This window comes from Halictus rubicundus, chromosome 3 (genome assembly GCF_050948215.1).
Source record: "Halictus rubicundus isolate RS-2024b chromosome 3, iyHalRubi1_principal, whole genome shotgun sequence".
Lineage (NCBI taxonomy): Eukaryota > Metazoa > Arthropoda > Insecta > Hymenoptera > Halictidae > Halictus > Halictus rubicundus.
In genome coordinates this window covers 5,128,942-5,153,980 of record NC_135151.1, presented here as the reverse complement: position 1 = coordinate 5,153,980, position 25,039 = coordinate 5,128,942, and the positions used below count along the sequence as shown (strand labels likewise).

At 40.1% G+C, this 25,039-nt stretch overlaps 1 protein-coding gene across 1 annotated transcript in view; it reads right to left on the bottom strand.

The window, feature by feature from the left end:
• Positions 1 to 2,263: 2,263 nt before the first annotated feature.
• The window catches only part of Ubce2h (ubiquitin conjugating enzyme E2H), a 70,252-nt gene continuing 47,476 nt past the window's right edge, over positions 2,264 to 25,039 (bottom strand). The window contains exons 3-5 of the mRNA XM_076784997.1: positions 9,633 to 9,800; positions 8,313 to 8,441; positions 2,264 to 6,311 (exon numbers count right to left, since the gene is read on the bottom strand). Coding sequence (XP_076641112.1) covers positions 6,175 to 6,311; positions 8,313 to 8,441; positions 9,633 to 9,800 — 434 coding nt within the window. The 3' untranslated portion in view covers positions 2,264 to 6,174. The remainder of the gene's footprint in view (positions 6,312 to 8,312; positions 8,442 to 9,632; positions 9,801 to 25,039) is intronic.

The following is a 25,039-nucleotide window of genomic DNA, read 5'->3' as shown; positions in this document are numbered from 1 at the left end:
TATTACTGTCTGATGCCTCGCTGAGATTCCGAAGAAAGCATGGAAATCAGTGTACCCCTTTGACACGATCAATGCCCATTGTGTGCGAAAGAAGAAGGTTGCGAATTAACAGCAGAATTGGAACTGCCGATGAGCATGTGTGCGATCAAAACACGCTCGGCTGTTCAACGTTCAATGTTCGTGGATTCCGTGATTGTTATCGGGTGTTTCTGTGTCACGATTCCTATTCGCGTAACTGAAACGAAAGAAAACATCATGCGACACAAGTGAGAAACATAAGGAGAAACATAAACAACAGTTGCAAAAAAATAAAAAATGATTATTAAAACTATTATCCTTTTTTTTTTTTTGTTGGTTCGGTTGGTTAAACAATCGGTTAGTAAAAACCATGTACATAATAAGAGTTGTGCGAATACGATCAATAATAACATATAATAATAATAATAATTCATCGATAAACCTATGTTACATGTATAAAAGTAAAATAATAATGTGAGATCTGTGAATACGACTTTACCTCGATCACTGTAATCTACGGGGAAGGAGAAACGCAAAAATTCTGTTATTCCTTTCTTCCTCCTGCTTTGCCCGGTTACTTTCCTTTTTCGTTTGGTTCCAGAAGAGAAAGAAAAAAAAAAGTGTCCGTATGCCTGGAGTGCTAATGAAGCGTAATTAAAGCTACTATACCAGTTTACTTCGGAGTAAAGAGAATGCTTCGCGATGAGATACAGAGCACAGATAATACACTAGGAGAAACTGCTACGAATTATACCTAAGAATTACAAACAGGCTTTCTAAACGAATCGCGCTCTTCTTCCTGCACTCGCGAGTCGAGTCCGTTCTGAAAAGTCAACGAAGACTCGCGACACAAAAGCGTTTCTTACTTGCCGCGCTATGATAGCCGACCTGTGCGCGGTTTCCTTTTCGCGAGAGGAAAGAATCATTTCGCAACGGCGGGACAATACAAAAACATGTGACAGAGTGAATGTCGCTAGGTCATCTCGCATGTAATCCGATTTTCGAACAGACTTCTTCTCGGCACACGTTGGACGTCGAACGAATTGTCCGTTGTCGAGTATCACTTTGTTATCCAATAATTGTTCGTGACAGCGAAGACAATATTAGAATGATAACAGCCAGCTTTGATCAGACGTTGATTATATCAGAATGCAGATTCGTTTCAATGTTCAAGTCAAATTAACATGATGATGTGAAAATAATTTGCTGAGGTAGGGTGAGGGACCCGATTACCGTACCTATATTAATTATATTTATCTTTAAAGCATAACAAATGATACAATTTTTTCATTAACATCAGTTAATATATATGTCATATAGCTCTTTTTTCATATTCTTGATGCTTTAAGAATAAGTATAATTAATATAGGCACAGTAATTGCTACCACCACAGTACTCGGATCCCTTACCCTATTTCCGAACAGGCACGAATAAATTGTTTGAAATGAACAAACCAACATCAGCTCTAAAAAAACACACAAACAATAAGAAAATGGTAGCGAACGTACATTACCGGCCAAAAGTTTGTAATCACCGCGTAAATTCAGAGAAACTGGATATCTACAAGAAAAACAGCGTCTGCCCGTACGGGCAGCGATATTCTTGCCCTGGGCACATACGGATCGGCGGGCACGAAGCCACGCCCCTGCTGGCAAGGCTGCATGTATTTGCCACACGTATTGTCACAGCTACGTGGCAATATCATTCGACAAGTTAATACGTGATATAATAACGATGGATCATTTCAAAATTTTTTATCCGATTTTTGCAAAAATCAGCAAGTGATTCCAAACTTTTGGCCGGTAGTGTATTTCAATGACACGGTTCCGTGTATTATAATTCGTCGTTGAATGTTTTCGTGGGTTTCTAATGGTACTGATAATATTTTCCTACGCCTCAGCAATTTATAGAATAGTTTAAGTTTACAAATGATAACCAATAATATCCAAACGAAGACATTGAACGTTTTAAAACAAGACTGTACGTACTTGAACCATAATTGTCCAATATTCGATAACTTTCGTTACACGCTTTCGCATACGTATCACTAAGAACGTAAAAATAAGGATAACGCAAATGCGACGGCTTCGAAATTTTTGTAATTCGAATAGAGCTCGTTTCTAATTAACGTACACGTTGGAGAGAATCGTGTTACTTGTGTGATGACCTAACACATACTGTTACATATGCCCGAGAAACGACGTGAAGCGCGCGAAGCGCCTAATAAGCCACAAAAACGCCGGTATTGGTTTCACTCCATTTTAATAATCATTTCTCTAATCAATAATACATTGCTATACACTTCGTAAACGGATGGAGCCGCTGCGAATTCATACCAAAAATTATATCCACGAAAGTACGTCTTAAATAATTCGTAAACAACGTAAACGTCCGGGCGACATTTACAATTGACGGGAATATGTTTTCTGTGTTTAGCTTTCCTTGAATGAAAGGAAACAATGTAACGATTAAAATTCGGGGCGCGGCTATCGCAATCAAGGCCGTCGATTATCGCGCGACCGGTTAAAAACGATTTTTAATAAATAAAAAAAAAAGCACAACTAAGCACGGTAATTCCTTCCAAAAAATAAGAAATCTATGCTTACGAGAAAACAGCGAACCACGGCGAACTCCACGTCGGAATACGTAGAAACAAACGGCGTACAAAAAGAGACCGTGTTTACGAAATGTGCTGCGATAGGCGCGCCCATATATGAATAATAATAGAACGATAATATTAAATTCATTCGTTAAAAACTAAGGAGTGAACCTATTGCGGAATACAGACGAGAAATTTCAATGTGTACAGAATTTTTTCACGAGAACGTTCATTTTCTTTTCTTTTCTGCGTGCTTCGAGTAACGCGGAATCGTTACCGGATGAAATTATGCTCGCTTCTGGTTAATTTTGTTGTTGTTCTTGTTGGTGGTGGTGGTGGTGTGGTTCGAACGTTACATTATTCACGCGCGGAAATAAGAAAAAACGCACGCTGCATCGTCGGTTCGTATTCTTTCGAAGCATTTCTTTCACAATCGATGCTCGTCGATTTCACCAAAGGTTTACCAATAAAGACTCCTCTGTTTTTTTTTTTTCTTAATTTTTCCATTACTCTTTTTTGCTCTTGCTTTTTATCACGGGGACCCATAATAGTAAGGCACAATTTTCTGCCCGAGAAGGCACTAAAAAACACCAAGCGTCCACCGCTTGTACGTACGAAGAGAGATCAATTTCAAGCGAATATTACAACTAAACGAATGATCATTGTGCACCAAGGTAGTTTTGTACAAGTCTCGTTTTTCTTTTTTTTTTTGCTTTTGTTTCTTGTTTCATCGTCTAAACTCACGCATCATCGTCATTACACCTTCTATTATTATTCTTTCGTCAATGAGTCGTCACAATTGCTAGGCGTCGTCCCTGGACATATTATCCCCGTTTCTCTCCGATTACGTCCCACACTTTTCCTATCGCGTTCTTCCGTGACCGAGTCTTATTGTCGCCGATTGTTCTTCAATCGAACAGGTTCGCTATGGCGATCGATTTCGGTACATGATCAAATACAGTGCTTCCTCGAACAACCACTGTCCGTCCAGTTCGACCATTCGCGGACGAGTATTTTCGAAAATATTGCAAAATTTTTCCCGTGGATAACAAGATCGCGACCACGAAGAGGGGTACTTAGTGGAGGTAAGAACGGAAATGTGTCATGACTTCTTTGAATCTCAATAGTTGAATTGTTTGTTTGCAACCTTAACGTTTGGAAACGTGAGTTTTACAAGAACAGAACAATCCGTATACTTGCCAGCGGTAGGGATTAAAATAAACAGAGCCAATAAGTCATTAGGATTTTATGCATTTGTCAGGAAATGATTAGTAAACTGTTTTGTCTGTTGAAGAATTTAAAAGTGGTGTTGTACTGTTTTCAGCTTAACGAAATTATTAAGGAAAGTTGAGAGCAAAAGGAACAACGAAGAGCTATAGTCTTTGACTACGCTCCTGCACCGTCGCGCGTAAAAATGAAAAATTGGATCAGAATCTACATTGAATGCAGTGTCCATCGAAAATAAATTTTGATTCGCTTCTCATTTTCAAACGCACAGTTCTACGGGAAATTTGTTTGACACGTAAAATGGTCGGACACTTTTCTGACCACGTTCAACCAAAGGGTATTGGACCATCGTAAATGTGAACCCATAATTAAATATACAAGCTGGGAAAGAATGATGAAATTCTTCCGGGACGAAATCGTCGTTGAAGGAAGCACTGTACATCGATAGTATCAAAAAACAGAAAAAAAAAAGGTTACCAAAAAATAACGAAATAAAAGATCATGTTACAATCGCTTGTGGCCCGACGCGAAATTTAGACGACCGCGCGACGCGATCCGTGGTTCTTCGCAAATCGGATTTTTAAAAATGAAACGGTACCAGCCGAAATTTTGCGTAACGACCGAACGGGCAGGATCCGAATCGCTTCTGTCACCTCCGGCGCGGGTTAAATTAAATCTAAGTCCATCTCCGAACGGTCGTTCGACTCCGATGTGAACGCAGCCCCGTCTTCTTGCCGCAGTTCCGCGAAAGCTCGCGAGTTCTCGAGACTGGAGGCCGAGGTCGAGGAGGACGTTTGAAACCGACTCGAGTCCTCGATCGTTTTTCTTCCGTCGAAACGTGCGGATTTCAACAGCGGCTGCGACGTCCGGTCGCTACTTAAACGTCGTTTAAACCGTGTGTTCGCCAGTGTCTTCAACACTGTCGGCATTTCCCGTTGCTGCGCCCTACGAGGGAAACGTTCAGGGATGGTGATGACTGAACAAAGGAAGATACGGACCTAGTACCCATGCTCCGATTTTCGTTCGAACGGGGAAAAGGGAAAGCCGCGAAACGCAAAAGGAAAGAAAAGTAGCCGTGAAAACGAAAAAGAAAGCGCGACTATGGTTCTCGAAGGAACGAGCTTGACTCTCGATCGTGACACATGGTTGCCTGCGATGTTCTCTCTCTCTCTCTCTCTCTCTCTCTCTCTCTCTCTCTCTCTCTCTCTCTCTCTCTCTCTCTCTCTCTTTCTAAAGGTTTCGTCGCAGTTCATGGAAGTTACAAAAGAGTCGTTACTCTCTGTTCAGAATTTTGCGAAACACGGGTAATGGAACGTCGAACGATGGTGGCTCGAGATTACACGCACGGAAAGCTGCCCTGACGCGGGTGTCCGGCTATTGCAACGCCCGTGAGAAATACAAATCAGCCCGGTAATCGGAATAGAATTTCGTGTTCGGACATCGTGATGGGCGTCCTTGCGGCGTGGAGACGATGGAGAGAAAAAAAAAAGTAAGGATCGTTAACGATTTCTCGATAGCCATTTTACGAGGCTGTATCGATCGAAACGCTGCGCCCATCTCTCCGATAACGACCGGACGACGGCGTGTGAAAAGAAGAAGGGAAAGAAAGCGGAGAGTTTGAAGAAGGAAAAAAAAAAAGGAAACAATGCCAAAACAACCAAGCAATGCGACCAAAAGATCGTTTTCTCTCGACTTCGTCCCGGCGTTCTCCGATCGCGAATATCTTCGGGGATCGCGCGATCATGTTTCCGACCGATCGAAACGGAAGCGAGAACGCGGGATGGGTAGTTCGAAAAGTAAAATCGACTGGGCGTCGATCGAACCGGAATGAGTTCCAGAAAAAAAAACTGATGTCTCGATCGGTAATCAGCATGGCGTGCCTCCTCTCTCGTCGACTTCTTTTCCGAGCTGATTAACGACGAAGACGACGAGGACTCCGTCGCGCGAAGAGAACTCCAAAAGCGATTCTCTTTTTCTCTCTCGTTTATATACACGATATAATCATCTTTATTTTTCTCTCTCTCTCTCTCTCTCTCTCTTTCTCTCTTACTCCCTCTCTCCCATTTTGTTCTGCTTTCACGTGTTTATTCGTTAATGTTTCCCTTGTATGCGTTCGGTAGTGCACCTTACAACCTCGCGACAATTAACAGCGTTATATCCCTGGACGTGGTTCGATGTTTCTATGAAACATAGTGACGAGAGTGCCACGTGGCTAAAACCGGTAGTGAGGTCCGGAGGTTCGAATGTAAGCATCTATTTGGTAGGTCGAGCGATCGGAGTTTACAGGGAATCGAGATTAAGGATATGGGTACGGATGGTAAAATATTTGGTTACAACTCCATGTCCTGTGCCTCGTCCTCGCTGAAGTCGCTCATCGAAGACTCGCTGTCGGACGACATTCCGTTTCCGGTGCCGCCGTTCTCCTGGTCCCTTAGCGCTTGCTCCGTCGCGTATTTCCTCACGTAATCTGCCGAGAAATCAAGAAGGAAATTACATCCCAGGCTAATATCCACTGATATTTTACGAGGAAATATACTGGGCCGATGGTGATTCGGCGCTCGAGAAACGACGCCATCGCCGAGACCACGGATCGGAGTCTCGATGGATTGCAACATACGAAATTGATCGTTAGACCGCGGCCCTTGACCTTTAGAGGACTGGAAAGCTACCTCGTTGTCCTAACTACCCCTATGAAGAAGGAACCGTGTAGATTAACCTTTTCCGAATGCAATTGTGCTACGTCCACACGCGTTGATTTTTACAGTAACGTCTCAGTATACAGGGATGTGATTCCAGAGGTCATTTAAAGTAACTTTTCCCTTTAAGAAAATGTTCCCCGCGGCTTCGTTAAGGAATTATTAACGAAAAACACGGACCAATCAGTGCGCGGCTACAGAATTCGTCCGCTGTATCCGCGCTCTGATTGGTCCGTGGGTTTCGTTAATAACTCCTCCACAAAGACATTTTCGCAAGGGAAAAAGTTACTTTAAATCATCTCAGGAATCAGTACTTTCAAGGAAGTGCAACATTTTTGGGACACCCTGTATGTATGTGAATTATGGGACGCGTACGGTACAAATTCGGTGACAACTTTTTTGTTTTTCATCATTTTCTTATGAACCTTCTGCCAACATGTTTGCGACCTTTTTGTGAGTAAAATGATACCAAACACGATACCGTTTCGATCATGATTACTTGTTTAATTCAGAATACGGGAGAACCTCGATTATCCAAACCGATGAGGTCTGAATTTATTTGAGCATGGCGGAAGGTTGATAAAAATGAACCCTTTGTGGACGAATGTCGACACAGCGTTGACATCAGGACTGTGGACCTAATTTCTGTGGTTGCCAACAAGTAATTTAATTATCTGCATAACAAACTATTAGCATACAGTTTGGATTTTTTCCAGTCTTAAAGACGTTGATAAATGATCTAGTTCTCTCAAGAAAATATTGTTTAAAAAAATCCTCGTTCGCAAAGGGTTAATATTTTTACTGGAAGAATTTTTAAAAGTAACGACACGAAATGAAAGTTTGCATTAAGCGCCTGCAGTATATCGATTATTTTCGAACGATTTGGGCAGCATTGAGTTATGAAAGAGACTTACTTAGTCTGTGAATCGAATGATTCTTTCGGTTTGAAACTTATGGATGTAACGAAAATGAGGTCAAGATTTTTATAACAATATCGATTTTGCTTGAATGTCTAATCACTTCACGCTATTCTTGTGTAACGGAGGTGCGCCTTCTTCGTTCTTAAATATAATATTTGTTCCAACGAGGCAGAGGTAATTTAATACTGTATTAATGTTTCTGACAACAACCGAGAATAAGCTCTGACCTACATGCGGTCATAAAATAACCAATGTGTTAACAACGTCATAAAATACGACAGGTACTTTATCCTCACGGTAATAACGGGGATGTTATATTGAAATATCAGAGAATTAATTAGTAAACTTTAAATTCGGGACGTTCAAGAATTGTCTGTATGATAATTTCTAATTAATTACTCAAAATAAATTAAGCTATTCAATGTTTAATTTTATTCATCGATATAAGCTATAGAATATATGAGACGTCAAATTAAATATATAAATCTTGACTAAAGAATCTGTTACAAATAATTGAAAAATTTCAATTATTACCGACCAACATTCATTTCAGCAGCAGCCTCTACAGTTACAATTTTGCAATAAAACAAACACTGTCGCAGAAAAGTTATAAATTCTATCATGCTATGCGTTATACTTTCAAATAACAACACGTATCAAATGAATTGGATTTTCTTTACGTAGAATACAAAATCGTTGCAGTCACGTGTGTGTGAGGCTGTTACCGAACGTGTTGAGCTAACTTCGTTTTTCTTTTTTTCTCATAAAAAGTGAGCATTTCGTATGTTACAATCCGAGGTTGAAGGAAAGGGATCGGTTTTCTACAGAGTTTAGTATATTTTTAGAACCCACCTGCTACTTTCTTCTTGTACTCATCAGGTTTATGTAAATACAGGGCCGCAGCATCGCCGTTTAGGGGATCAATTGGATTAGGATATGTTAACAGTTGGGGCAGGAAAGACTCGAATATATTCGATAAATCTGAAACAGAGAACAAAGTACTGAATCAAAAGCCATCCGCGCCTTCCTTGAAAGCTATCGAATACGTTTCAACCCCCAACTGGTGAGACATAGTACAAGAGACACCATAGTACTTTTTAAATTGAAATTATTAACATAAAATTAAAAATCTGTGTTTCCGTTTGTGATTTCCTTGTGAACCATATTATTTTTCTTTGATACACATAACATTTTGTTTAATTGCTTTAAAAAGCTACAATATAAAAATGTTTGTCTAATCCAGTGTTTGACACTTAGGTCTTAATAATAATTGCAAGCAGATATTTTTAAAATATGATTATAATCATAAAGTGTATATTTCTCGACGTGACATAAATTTTTTTTAACCTCTTGCCGTGCAATATCGACATACTCATTCCTTCCTTTTAAGTCGAAAATCCTCTTCCTTCGTTATCCATGTTTAAGCAACGAAATAAAGTTAAACCTTCAATAAATACAAATTTGCTTCCCCTTACAGAAAATTATTAGCAGACTGCGGATTTTATGCATTTGTTATAAAAGTGAGTACACACAATTTAAAGCAGTAGACGGATTTCAAAAATCGTTTTGTTCGGAATCTATTTTCCACAGTGTACGCAGAAAATTTGTATTTCGCATAGGGATCCGCAGTCTAATTGTTAGGTATAAAGAAGTTCTAATCATGGTGGTCTTGACGATCATACGGCAAGAGATTAGGAAATTCTTCGCTGTAAATCGTAAATATTTCAAATCGTTTAACCCTCTGGTGCACGGGAAAATCGTTGATTATTTGACTCCTGAAATTACTTAATAATTTACTTAAATTCGCTTGTTTTGTTCGTGGTGGTATTTCGCGATAAAGCGACTATCTCATTCCGACCAGAAAAAGGAATATTTATTAATGAAAATGCAGGTGAAAGATTTTCTATTTAGACGTGGCGAGGAGTTCTACTCGCCCGTGCACTGGAGGGTCAAACAGTCAGTATAATATGTTAGTATAAAAGTTTCATTGGCTCGAACAGTCAGGAGAAACCATGAAAGCTGATGCGGACAGAGTATGCTGGAGTGCATACGCCAGTCTCCAGCAAGCAGCCGAGGGTTCAAGTGTCGCGAAAAAATCGGGAGTCCGCTTATACGACAACGCGGAAGGATCTATCTCTTAAGCGCCTAGAGAGAAAATGGATAAATACGTACCGTAAAGGGCAGTCCAGGCCTGGTTTATTACGTCTAGACATACTGTGCCCGAGACTTCGTCAATGTTAGGGTGGTACACCTTATTCATAAAGCCGATCGAAGGAGATTTGAAGGGGTAGTGGTCGGGCAAGTGAACCCTCACCTTCCATATTCCACCCTCGTAAGGCGCTGCAACGTGGTACAACTATATTTAGTGACGTTGACGGCGCGAAAGACAGAGAGAGAGAGAGAGAGAGAGAGAGATATGGTTTGAAAAATAATGTTCCGCTTTTCCGCCCGGATAAAACCGCAATAACCTAACACCGCGAATCGAGAGAGCTGAAAAGTGGCTGACCTAGCCGCCGGGAACGGTTGAAGTAAATCGAATGGGATCGGGAGATCCGATGATCGCCTTTCGATCGCCGGACGATTTGCATGACGCCTGTGGTTAACTTTATTTCCCCGAGAAAACGGTACCTACACGCCGGGGCAGCGATTTCGTGTTCGATCATTGAAATTGCAGGTACAGTTATCGGTGATATTCCAGGCAGCTGGAAAGTCAGAGGCCACGGCATAACTCGCGATAGATCCGAGGGAAACTGGAACGTTGAACGGTAAAACTCCGGAGAATGCGTTCCTCATTCGCGCAGGAAAAGGGACAGGAAATGGGAGGTTCGAGCGAAGGAACGGCCCGCCGCGCCGTTCCCATTGTCCACCGTGTGGAGTCCATCAAAAAGTCTATGGTGAAAACAGGATGTTTTTACGTCGAAGCTTGCTCCTTGAAGATCGATTTATACGCGTCCATCGGGCACCCGCGAGACACCGGACGGCAAAGCGGGCCCGTTTTTTCAATTTTTAACACCTTTTGTGCCGTGCATGTACGGTTCATATTAGACGTTCATGAAAGTCGCTCGGACGGGTCCTTAATCCGTAACTGTCGCAAAGGTCTCCACAGTAATTGTGCAAATTCTATCCCCACCACTGGGGGGATCCCCCTTGGAACCAGTCAAGCGGTAGGCACGCTCGACGACCGAGCCTGCTAGTGGTCGAGTATCGGTGAGACTCTCACAAATGCAAGTGAAGCTAAAGATTGCAGCTTTTGTAATTTTTTATTTTTTTTTTTTACATAAAACTTATACCATTGTATTGGTCTCGTTCTACTAATTGAAACGACACCAAACACGATATAATTACGGTCATAATTACTTTGTGTAATAAGCGAGTAAAGTTTCAGGCGTGAAAGAGCACGGCGAACGAAAAACGAAGAGGCAGAGTGTCCAAGCGTCCCTCTTTATTTTTTAATCGCTGCCATTTTCTACACAAACGAAGAATGCAGCACCTCTACTAGACGCGACAATATGACAGTTACGGAGAGACTACTGTAGGTCGTCGGACCGCACGGACGGACACATATAAATGCTATATACAAAAACGGGAACCAAATTCTGTCCGGACGTCCCTCCTGCTCCCGATTCGCGCGGGGACGGGTTTCGGGTTCTGGTACAGCAAACAATGCGAATTCCTGGGACGATGATCCGCCTTTGTCCCGCACAAATTGCTTACGACATCGAGCAGCATTTATGCCTGGCCATCGCCAGCAAAACGAAAGTCAATACCGTCGAAATTATGCTATTCGGAGTCGTTCGAGCGACTGCGAGCCGCATTCACCGACTCCGGAGAAGTTCGAGGCACCTAGGAGTACAAGGTGATCAAGAAGAATCGGTCAGCCAGAGAATACACGGGACGCTCACTATGCATACGAAAGCACCATGTATACTATACAAACGTACATGTATAATATACGCATAGTATACATAGTGCTGCGTACACATGCTATATAAACCTACACAATACATGTATAGTATACATAGTGCTGCGTACACATACTATGTAAACCTATACAATACATGTATAGTATACATAGTGCTGCGTACACATACTATGTAAACCTATACAATACATGTATAGTATACATAGTGCTGCGTACACATACTATGTAAACCTATACAATACATGTATAGTATACACAGTGCTGCGTACACATACTATACAAACATGTACAATATGTGTATAGTATGCATAGTGCTTCGTGCGCATACTATATAAACGTATATGATATATGTACAGTATACACAGTGCCGCGTACGCATACTATACAAACGTGTACAATATATGTATAGTATATACAGTGCTTCCTACGAATAGTGAGCGTCCCATTTGAAGCGATCACTGTTACTGTAACTAGCATGATGCGCTCCTCTCAAGGCAGAATTAACACTAAACCTACAGTGCATTTTAATAAATGTTAGTAACCAATTTGTTTTGGGACGAAATTGAATTTATTTTGATCTTGGGCGATTTTGATTAGAAAGTGTGCTGCTATAAATATTTATTCAATCATTTTTCGTGAAAGTATCTTTCTCATTTTTATAATTGCGGAACAGGTCATTCTTGAAAAATAAGTTTTCCGATTGGTATTTAATGTGAGAAGGAACATAAGGTTGCTGTCTTCGGGTATCGGAACACAAAATATGAGCCGTAAAAAGGTGTTATCAATATGACGCTATTATGGTCCTATGCTCTAGCAACAGGTATTCCATGTTTGTAAGCGCAAGTGTCGATAAAGCACACCTTTAGCCTGTGTTTATGATATATTTACAACTGAGTCGATGAATTATTCCGATAAGGAACGGTCTTGTGGTTGTTCAGCGAAGGAATAATTTACACAATCGAAGAACGATGTTGAATGGCCTTGGCTAACAAACATATCACAGGTCGATGAATTCATCTCGCGATGGACGACGCGCCTAGTTACGAACATGGTATAGTTTCGCGTGAAAAATCAGCATCTCTTTGAAATTGAAAAATGATGGTCTTGAAAATTAAATGTCGCACGAAATATACATATTTACTGTTATGTTATGCGCATCTACTTACTGTTATATTAAATCCCCAGACCAGTTTTCAGCGCAGAATTCAATCAGTAAATGTCATAACCACATTCTCAGAAAATGATCGATCAATCAATTATAGGCTAACACGTTTTTAGAAGACTGTAACACCTGTAATCGAAGAACTAATCGATAGCTGGACTACATTCAGGTGTATCAGCTTTATTAATTTATACTAATTTATTTATTTTGATTAGACTAGAGAAGGGTAAAAGAGTAAAACGATTTCTGGGAATTTTTAATCTGTTGGGAACATGTTGTCATAAAATCGGTCTATGTATTGATCGAATGCAAAATTTTTTGGATTTTTATCTTATCGGATACAGCGACATTATTTTCATAGAAACCGATTTATCAACGATGGAATTTTCCTCTTATGGAACCAAAAGGACAGCTACAGTGGGAGATCAAATTATTATAACCACAATAAATACAATATTTTTCTACCAGCAGTAACATTTCTACGAGTTCTACTACTCTTTAGTCTACCAAATGTGCATTTGTAAAATTTGCATTTTTTTTCATGTAAGATCATAAGAATTCGGTGTAGCTAAACTTTTCCTTAAAAATTGATTGTTTGAATATAACTTGTGCAAGTGGTTCCAATATTTTGCTCGTCAATTCTACCGCGAATTAATACTACAAAGCAGAACACTATAGTGCAATCTTCTAGTGGACATAAAAATATTCCACTGAACGTAAAAACAGTTTGTAATTGAAAAATTAAACTAATACGTAGAATATTCAGAATAAACATGAAATAATGAAAAAAATGATCTCGATTGTCTTTTCTACACTGTCAGAACGTCATATTTTTCGTCTCTGGTATCCATCTCCCTCTTTTGAATTATCATCCATGAACGAAATCCTCTAATTGTTCTCAGCAACGCATAAAGCCTCGCCAGTGAACGGTGCTCGACAAACAAGAGTGGCTCGAAGTGAAACGCGAAATAGAGAAGGAATGCAGCCGCGGATCGATCAAACGCTGCAACGGGAAAACGAACAAGATGAATCTACGGGTGAAATTCATTTTGCGCAAAACTAGGGAATAAAACTTTCGCTGAAAAGTTTTTGATCGAAACATTTTCTGTAGCGAAACGTGTTTCGGCGATCCTCGATTACGCTGTTCAACGAATTTTCACTTTTCTTCGGATATTTCAACTTGAGTAAATAGAGTAACAAATTTTATTTAGTCGAACTTTTCGTAGTTTTATTCTGCACTTAATTTTTGTTATTCATTGCTCTAAGTTTCGTGTTTAATTTTCGGGAAAAATAGATTTCGAAGGTGTCCTGACTGTTAATAGTGATAGTAACGAGTGTTAACTTGCATAGTAATGTTTCGTGAATATTCCCGAGTACTGTGATACAATTTAATATCGCGCTATTAGTATGCGAACTTGTGTAAACGGTGGTTAAAGTCACAAGGATGCCTAAAAATGCCCATTTCTGCGGACATTTCTCAATTTATTTCGAAAATTAAAGAGAAGTTTTAATTACTACGTGCGGAGGAAACGACATGGCGCGCACACACACGCGCATTATGCAGGGAACAAGAGGTGTCCACGGCATCAAGATAATTCTCTAAACGCAATTAAATGGCGGTTGATCGTGTCCCGGCGAAGAAAGTCGGAGCTTGAGACTCGTTTCGCCAGGTGAAGTATCAACGTTGCGTTGTGCAATAAACGATTTATGCACGTACCTCGAAATAATAGTCTGCGGACGAACTGTAAATCTTCTATCTCGGTACGAACATACTTCAACGATGTTATGTACGAAACGGGAATCAGAATTTTCAGACACGAAAGACATTAAACAAGCGATAAAATCCGGAAAGATTATACATACTAATTTACAAGAAAAATTTCCTAGTACTTTCCTATGCATTATAGCGTACCATTTAGAGGCACTCTGTGCAAGTAAACATTTTTGTATTATTTTATTTTAATTCCACGAAACTTTCAAGATTTCCAATAGTTCTGGAACGTAGAGACAATACAGTCTTTACTCGATATATGTCCCAAATATCTAGCCGATAAAAATCCCAAAACTATCCCCTCTGCCGCGGGGTGATAGCGGTGTGAGACCAGGCCACCAATACTAATCCAACAACGAAACTTCTTTATTATTAATTATTTGTGTTGGTGAAAGTCCCATAAGAAAATAATGAAAAATAAAGAAGTTTTGTTAGTGGATTAGTAGTGGTCTCACACCGATACACCCGACCCGTATTATGTGTACACTCCTCGGCGATCGAGGTCACTCGAACAGTTCGACAGTGTATCTTCTAGACGATATATGTCCCTGGCCAGACCCGTGTTTTGGACATATATGGAGTAGACACTGTATATGAAAATTCGCTTGAAATAGGGTCAACGAAACCAGTGATCGTTTTTTATTTATTCAAAGTATGTTATAGACAATTATATTTTTAACAATAACGCTTTTTGAGACATTTGTTTACTTTCACATGCTATCGGATCAACTATACTCTACAGTGCGTAAATGCTGGTTCGCCCTGTATTTGGCGAAGATAGTCGCACACTGACAGCTGTGACCATGCGGTGGCCTTGAACACTGAGCGTATAAACAACGCTAACAGCACAACAGTGCGTTATCACGAACAAGGAAACCGACGCGAAATCATTTTCTGTACCGCGCGATCTAAACCGAGTTTCGCGATTGTCTAGGAAAAACACTGCGTTCTCTTTCTCGTAATTGGATACGATGATGTCTAATGAAAACCAGCGAAGCTACTTCAAGTCGTAATCACCGGTGAGTCATTCTAGACGCATCGCTCAAATGATTCCTGCCGGGTCTGTCCACGGATCGGCCGACCAACTGCCGGCGAGAATCACTTGCCGCACAGTGGTGCCAAATGGCCAAAAAGCGGCAAAAAATCTGTAAAAACGAAACTATCCAACGAATTTGTTTGAAAATTTGTGGAGAGATTGCCACAGGTACAACGCTTATTTGGCAAAAAAATTTTTGTAAAAAGTTGTTAACATTAAGTAATATGGGCTAATCGAAAATCTCTGTTTTCTGCCCATTTTTTATTTATGGAAGAATACAACAAATACTTTAATAGATTTTGGTCTCGAACTAATCGTTTTGGCAAGGTGTAATATTGATCTAACCTTGTGCAAGAAATCATGAGACCCTTCGAGACCCTTTCGCCGCAATTTAAGTTTAAATATCAACTTTCAGAATTTCCAAGATTGAATCGTGCGGAAGTTACGATTATTTGATGTTCCAGGTGAAATTTTTTAGGAATATTTCTAAATAATAAAGAAAAATGTGAAGTGCATACGATTTATTAATTTTCTATGTATATTGTGGACAGTGGTCCAGTCAACGAAAACTTTGTTTATTTAACATAAAAAATTGTTATATATTTTTTTATATGTATGAATGTCACATTTTTTTTTATTATATGATATGTATCCCTTAAAAATTTCACCTGAAACATCAAATAATGGTGACATCCGCGCGATTCATTCTTGGAAATTCCGAAAGTTGATATTTAAACTTAAATTGCGGCGAAAGCATCTCGAAGTATCTCATGAAATTTTGCACAAAGCTAGATCAATATTATAACTTGCCAAAACTATTAGTTCCAGATCGAAGCTATTCAAAGGATTTTTTGTATTCCTCCATAAATAAAAAATGAGCGTAACGCAAAGGGGCTTCAGGTTAGTCCATATTACTTAATGTTAAACAACTTTTTTTGGAAAATTTTTTTTTACCAGTTAATAGTTGAAGCCATTTGCAATAACCCATACGATTTGTAGACCCCTAAGTATTCAATTATAGGCGGAGTAATTACATAACTATCGCACTGAAAACTGATGAATTCCCAGGAGCGAAGAAATGGTTATTTACCATGCGTATATCTCCGTAAAAAATTTTTTTCCAAAAATCTGACTTTGGCACATCATGCACGCATTATGAGGCTATACAAAAATAATTTTTTTTTTTTATAAAAATCGAAAATTTATAAAATGGATTTTTTGGCGCCTTGGCACCACTGTGCGGCGCACAGTGGGCAATTTGGACGAAATCGGATTCAAAATCAAGGAACTTTCGATAGGAATGAGGTAGAGCAATGAAATTTTTTTTAAATTAAAGCTGAACCTTTGTAGAATATGGGAAAAATATGGAGATTATTACCATCGAATCATTTCAACGAAAAAATGACTTCATTAGTTTTTGTCACAAAAATCTATTTTTTGCAAAATCCTGAGGTCGTAGACAAATTTTGAGACCAGATTTGAAATCAGCGTGAAAAAATCTATGGGAAATGATGTGTAGCATGTTAAAAAAAAATTTTTCCGCGCGTGGTATTGGAAAAACTAAAATTTTCTTGAATTTGTGCGCGTTTAACGAATTTTCTCGAGGTTAAAAAACGTTCGTACCGCAATCTCTGTATTTTTCCCATATTCTACAAAGTTGCAGCTTTAATTTTAAAAAAATTTCATCGCTCTACCTCATTCCTATCGAAAGTTCCTTGATTTTGAATCCGATTTTGTCCAAATTGCCCACTGTGCTGCGTACGTACGCTTCGCGAGTGGCCCTTTCCGCGAACAGGATTGCGAATTCGCCGGGAATCGATGTTAAAGAGCGAATTCCTGATTCACGACGAAGGCCGACGGGAGAAGAGACCGCCCGTCTCTATCGAGACCTCGGCTCTCCCTGTTTTCCAGGCCGTCACGGCGGACCGACTTTTGCCTTCGCGAGTCGCGAATCGCGAATCGCGAACGTGCATGCGAGACCGCGCCGCGCTTGCAGGGGAACACCAGCCAACTGTGACAGGCCGATTTTGATGAAACTTCACACGGACGCGCGGAAATTCTGACGGTGTTCGACACACTTTTCTTCCTTTTTTTTTTTAGTTTTTAGTGGCTTATATTCGTGTCAAGAGGGTGAAACTACCCTCCGATGCTGCGGCTACAGACGGGGACAAAAGGCTAGGACCCCGTACGTTTCTTTGTGTTTCCATACGAAAATAAATAATATTAATATACAGGGTGAGAGCGCGGAATAATCTAGTTGTAAGATATCTCTCTCTCTCTCTCTCTCTCTCTCTCTCTCTCTCGCGGTAGTAATTTAAGTTAGGTTAAGGTAGGTTAAGTTTATGATTAAGTTAAGTTAAGAGCGGAAGGTGTATCCGTATTGTAACCCCGAGGGGAATCAATAAATGATATATATAATATACAGGGTGAGTCACCTAACGTTTGCATCTTAAATATATTTTTAAAGATGCACCATACGCCTTAAAGACAAGGTGAATGGTTTTCAGTTAGGCTCATGCGAGACCATAAAAATATTTCTTTTCGTTCTTTTTTCATAGAAATCTGATGGTCACCTTCATTTTTTTAAGCGAGACCACCCCTTTTTAAACATCTACGACGACAGTCCCTTTCATTAGGAATTTGGTGACTATAATTACTCAAGATCATTCGAGGTCACAGACAGAGGAAACGTATGCCCGCATTGAACCATTCAACCTTGTCGCTAAAAAATTTGATATTTCTTTAAAAACAAAGATATTTAACCCATTACCCGTCGCAATTCAAAAATACAAAAGAAAATTTAATTAACTGTATAACTAACCAACTGGAACTATTTTTGCCATAATTGTTATTGTTTTTATTGAAATATAAAAATCAAAGCCCGTCCCATTTTTGGGATATTGGCGGAATGTACTATAGTATACTAAAAAAACAAAATTAAAATTATAGTGTCCCAAAGATGAGACATTGGCGGATAATGGGTTAAGGTGCAAACGTTAGGCGACTGACCCTGTATATCTATAGTATCGTAAATCAATTATATGGTACACGTAAACACCTGTACGCAAGATTATGCGTAGTATCAGTTTCTAAGAAATATTATGAAGAAAGACGTAAACATTGCAGTCCACACGTGAGACAAAATGATCGGTCAACGCCCTATCATGCGTCGTATTTACATGTCGCGAGAAGTCTCCAATACACAGTATTCAATATAATCGTGGAAAAGCATTAACTGAATCTGGAATGGAAACTGTTCTAAAACTTTTTCAAGTTTCCTGTTGTCAAAATTGCAAGTCTGAACTAGAAACGTGATCAGTAAATCTGTTAAAAATCCAGCTAATTATGACACATGTTATATGCCCGAAATATGGTAGCACGCGTGAAATGAATGCTGAACACATTTCTGAGAACGATCAAAACTTTTGAAAAAAGATACAAAAACAGAGTTAATCGCTATTCCCGTGCACGAAGAAATGCGAACATTTATTACTGGACTGCGGATGTTTACGCAATTTCCAATTTTTGTAGACAAATTTTAAGAAAGTCGAATGAAATAAAATCCTATTTTTAATGGGACCAGCCTTTGTAGATCCAAAACAAATAAAAATCGTACTAAATTCTCTCGAACTTTATATTATAGCATTTTTTGAAAATTTCCATAAGCTATTTATTACGAACAAAGATTGCGCGAAGATTAAGTATTCGCGAATTTTCATTTTATTCGTATGCGCCTGCTGCACGCATATTTATTGCAGATTTTGTGCATGCATAACCAATTCGATGGTGGAAAACATAACGAGCTAGAGAATTTAGAAATATTGGGATCGGGGCAATGAAGAGAAATGAAAAAAATCAATTTCCGCTGAAGTTCCGTCTACAAATATTAATCTACATACATTAGAATTTGCGCGAGCATCCGCAGTCTACTTGTTTCGTTGCATTTGAATTTTAAATGTCAGACGCGTTACGTGATATTGTAAAATGAGCGTGGATTACGAACGAAAAAAAAAAAGAAAAGAAAAGAAAAGCAAAAAAATGTCTATCGAATACATATTGCGGACGCTACCTCCGCGCAAGGTTTCGTACAAATCGACGTGTCACACTTCGGTGATGTTCCTTGTTAGACGTGCACGTGACGATGCAAAGGCGTGCATTATGCAGCCGGCCGCAGCAACGTGTAGGCGAGAAACGTGACCCACCTGTGCGTACACGCACGCGGGCACACAGACGCACGCGGATTCACGGTGAAAGTATTGACATACCCATACGAAATCGGAGCTACGGGAATGCAACTGAACGGTGTTAATTCCTAGTCAAAGCTGCTAAATACTACGTAACCAGACACACCATATTTCTTTGTTCTCCGATCGTGATTCGCCGCATAAGTAGATTGCGGATTTCACGCACTTATAATCGAAATGAATAGATCGAATTCAAAATGGTGGAGAAGAATTTCAAAATGTTGTATGTTACGTTCGACTTGTCACAATTGTTTGGAAAAGATACAAATGTGATTCCCTGAAATTGACCCCTTGTCCTACCCCCTAACTCTCGATTGCTCGGGCCACAATAAACAAGAACGCGTCACGCCATTTGCAGTGCTGGGTAAAATAGTATTTGCAATAGAAAATAGTAAATAGCTTATTTTATTTTTAAAACATATCTATAATCATGCGAATAAATTATTTTAATTATACGAGAAAGTTTTTGAAATACTATTCAAAAATGGTATTTTATTTGGAAAATATTGAAAATAGTGAGACTTATTTTGTAGGACTGTGTAAAATAGTATTTCAAATAGTTGATAGTAACTTATACTTTTCTGATATTTTGTTGCGTGTAATGTTATTACGACATTGTCGTCTGTTTATCAACATGTTACATGCAAATATTCGTAATTCAGCCACAAATAATACTTTGTTAACTATTATAGTTTCTTATGTTGAAAATTATAATTTATAATATTAAGTATTTGCTCAACTTATTTCCATGGTAAAATACATGTTTGAAATACAACATTGAAATATTTTATGTTGTGTATCTGGTTACCAAAATAAAAATATTTTATTTTCCGACTATTTATTATGTACCGAATATTTTATTTGACTTATATATAACCACGGCTCTGACTCGTGTTGTTTGCGTTTGGTCCGAACGCGGTACCACGGGTCAGGCTCGTGCTTATTGTTTCGTCTCAAGATCATAAATGAAATAGAATTAGTCAAATTATTACAACGAAAATTGACGAACCTCACAGGACAATGCTTAATACACTCATTTCTGAAGAGTGTACGAGAATCAAACGCAATAAAAAGAAAACGAAGTAGAATCAAATTAATTTGGGCAGTGTAGGAAAACAATAGAGTCCTAAATACAATTACCAAGCCCCAATATTAAAGTAAACATTAGAAAATTAAACGTACGCGTATCAAGCGTCCTGGGAAAGATTCCGGGAAATATGTACAATAAGAGAATAGAGAAAGCAGTTTGTACAACTCTGAAAACGAATCGTCTTTTATTAAGTTTCGAACGATAACGTGCAAAGTCGTGTTCGACAAAGAAAAGAACGCGAAAGAGACCATGCACAAAGCCTGCCCCGTACCATGGCAAAATTCCGCAGAAGCTGCATGGAGATTCCAACTGGGTCGAATTAAACGTGGAATCGCCAGTCGCGTAGCTACCCGCAACGCGTTTAATAAAGATAATTGCGAAGGCTCGATATAACCCAAAACGAAGGAGAGAACATTGCTCGAGACAGTTTATACATTGCGAATTATCCCGTTTTATTCGCGTCGTGACTAATGACTGGAATATTGAATTTCTCGCCGTAAAGCCTGGCCGCGTTTGTCGTCGTATCGGCACCCTTTAAAACTTCAATGAGCATCGTTAATACCGGAAATCTGCTGGACGAACCAAAATGTTGCTGATCTTTTCCTTTCGCAATTATTGGAATTATAAACATATATTTCCGTGTGAAATGCTTGAACGAGTTCATTTGTGAAATTATTGAGCTCGAATTGGCTTTGAAAATATTCTGTCCGGGGACAACAAACCGTTTAATTGTTCGCGACATAAATCCGCAAAGATTATTCATTCAGATCTGTATCAGTTGAAACTCGCGAAATCATCAAAATTTGAAAAACCTTGGCCCCTCGGAAATAAACGCAAAAAAAGAATTCGTTTATATTTTTCGACATTGTGAAGTTAAGTGTTGAGGTTGAAAATATTATTTTACCATAGCCTAATCCTTTTTGAATAAAACAAAAAAAAATTTAGCTCGATCGGACAAACAGTTCCTGAGATAAAAATTCGTAAGGGAAGACCATTTTGATGAGTTAACTCCTTCCCCCTTAATTTCGCATGGGCTACAAAACGTGTTTCATTTAAAACAAAATGGCCGATAGTGACGTCAAAAAGTGATCGACTTGGCATGGAATTTTTCAAATAAAAATCGAACAGTGTATATTGAAGAATATACACAAACTGATCGGGAAGGATAACGCGAAAGCATCGAGTACAGTTATCAAACAAACAGGAGATAATACTACGGTTGATTAGGGTGCAACGAAACGGAAACAGGAAGTGGTTGGTTTCATTTACGGTGATCGATTCACGATCGGCATTATACGCTACCCTCGAGCCATGCGATCGCTTCCAACCGTACGGTGAATTACTGCAAATCTCGAAAATTCGCGCGAATGCGGTACTGTGGTTTTCTGTTGATATGTAAATCACTGTTGAGAATATAACGGTGACGTATAACGATGACCTACAACAATGATCCAATTCATAAACATCGCGCGGTCATCATTTTGACCTGCTTCGATTGTTCGTCCCGTCAATTCGATGCCTTTTGGCGGAAATAAATGTTCGCGAATTAAGAACTATGATTTCATGACACGCAATACGGTACGCCGCGTTCATACACCTCGAAATCAACGGAGAATCCTTTTGTGCCTTTGTCTGTTTTAGTTTTCGAGAAATATAATGGAACCGTTGTATACTGTGACCAGTTATTTTTGCGTTAACACAGTATTGAATAGAATATTGTTGCGCTGAATGATTACCATTTCTTTCACTAATACAATTTAAAACCTGGCCTTGCTACCTCATAATTTTCGTGGTATTTACTTTAATAGTGAATAAAGAAATAATGGTTTATTGTATGCTGTAGGAACATACAGGGTGTCCCAAAAATATTATATTTCCTTGAGAAACGAGATTCCTAAGGTCATTTGAAATAACTTTGTCCTTTACGAAAATGTTCTCCGCGGCTTTATTTCGGAGTTATTGACGAAAAACACGGACCAATCGGAGCGCGGCTATAGCTGGCGGGTTCCGGCTCGGCGACAGATCCTGCTGAGCGTGGCGCTGTCATTGGCCGAGTCGGAATCCGTCTGCTGTAGCCGCGCTCCGATTGGTCCGTGTTTTTCGTTAATAACTCCTTAACGAAGCCGCGGGGAACATTTGCGTAAAGGAAAAAGTTCTTTCAAATGGCCATAGCAGTCACCCTTTTCAAGGAAATACATCATTTTTGGAACGCCCCGTATATCAACCAGAAATAGAAAGTCAGAAGCGTAGTTCTGATCGCAAGACTTGTGAAATCGAAGTAGCATCGTTGGCACGATCCAAACTCTTACAAATCGCTCATCTGCTCGAAGTCCTTTTTCGGAACAACACGGATCGAGCCGAACCCATTATAGGTGCAACTAAATGGCTTACAACTTACAACGTTAGGCAACGATCTTTTCAACCCTAGTCGGATCAACTCCCTTGCCCCGTTTGATTGTATGATTTATTAAACAGTCCGTTCGAAGCAATCCCCGTTTGCTAAATACGCGGAGCTCGAAGCCATCCATTAGCGTCGATTCTCTATTCCTCTACTGAAATATTTCATGATATTATCCTTGATTTCCATACGTAATACATTTCATGATATTATCGTTCTCTTTAACATTCGCGAGAAAAACAACAGCCAACGCGGGAAATGTAAGCGTGACAGTGCAGCAGTGTGTTTCCGGTTGCATATGCGTGTCCTGCCTTTTTACTACTATTCTTAGGTATAGGAACACACTAAACGTCAATAAATTCAATTAGTCCGCAGACCACGTGATAACAAATCACCAACGATGTTTCTCAGTTACAGTTGTCGGTGCACTGTTTTCCGACTACGATGGAAAAGAAAGCTGCAACAACGCAGCAATGGCGTCATCATCGGGTTTCCAACGGTACATACAACGTACAACGCTTGTTTCTCGAATTTCCAATATACAGAGAAAATAAACGCAGGAAAGGGAATATAGAAACGTTGCACATATCTCGTTCAACGAACAATAACAGTTTACCGTACGCATCCCACCGGAAATTTCTACCTTTCCGTTCTTCAACTATCCAATTTCAAAATCCCATCCGACCGATCACGAGCAATTGGTGCATGGAGAAATTTCTTATCGAGCAACATCTCGACGTACGGGGCTATTTATTTTCATTTCGGAGAAATATTTTGATTTGAGCAAACACGACCCTTCGACAACAATCCCCCCCCGGGGGGGGGGGAGGCATCAGCAACTAGGGCAGAACTTTTTGAAAATATACGAGAAAAGAGAAGGAACCGTGAACACTTCATAACCGGTCGAGAGCCTGCCTTCAGTATTTCCGGGGTTGGTAATGATCCGTCCGGAAACATTGGAGCAACGTTTTTCCGAGGAACAACTGGAAGACTGCGTGCAGTACCCTCAAACACCCGAAGAAAAGGGAAACACGAGCAGAAGTTGGGGATTACAGGGTGAAACGTGCGGGATCGAGTCGCCCGTCGCTGCGTTCCCTCGGTTTTTCTTTTATCGCGTTCCAGCTTCGCGAATTTCCACCCCGTCCTCAATTACAGTCTTCTCGGAGCCCCCAGCAGCGAGCACTCGTCGGTGCGACGTTATCGTCGACAACGGTGCCACGCTTCTCTCCACCTTTTTCTTTTTTCTTCTCCGGCCGTCCATGTGCTCAATGTTTTTCCACCCTCGGCGGTCGTCGCGATCCCGAAAGACGCCAAGGCTGTGCACCTTGCACGGATGGAGATGCTGTTCGATACGAAGCTTCTCCCCTAGCGTGGCCCAGTGACCCAGTTTTTCGTCGTTCCCGCGCCGCTTTGCAGCACCCGACAACGCAAATTGGGCTACACATTAATTTTCCATTTCTGGGAATCGACGCGCGCCGCGTTAAAGCTGGACCGACTACTCGAAACCCCGAACTGCTGGGATGCAGTGCCTCTAGTATGTGGGGGAGTCAGCCCGAATAGAGAGAAAAAATGTACCCTCTCTCTGCCGGTACCGGAGTGTGCACGACAATGACGGAACGCGTGACGTCACCTGGCCGTGACGGAAGCGTGGGGAATAGCGCGGTAGAAAGGGAAATTAGAATAGGGAGAACAAGACTTGATCTGGCAAGACTGCTGGGACGTCAACAGTAGCGGCCTGGGCCACGCTAGCCGACCAAACTATGGTCCTTTTTGTTGGGTTCTTGCATGAACCATTAGGTTATATTTTGAATTTATTGAAGACGCTCCCTACTTCATTGTAGCTTCCTCTGCTTCGATCCCGGAAAAACCCTGTTGACCGTTACGTGCGTCCGATGACGTTCCAGCAATGATGAGGGTCGGTGCCATAAAAAACCCTCCACCGTCAGTTATCCAAGT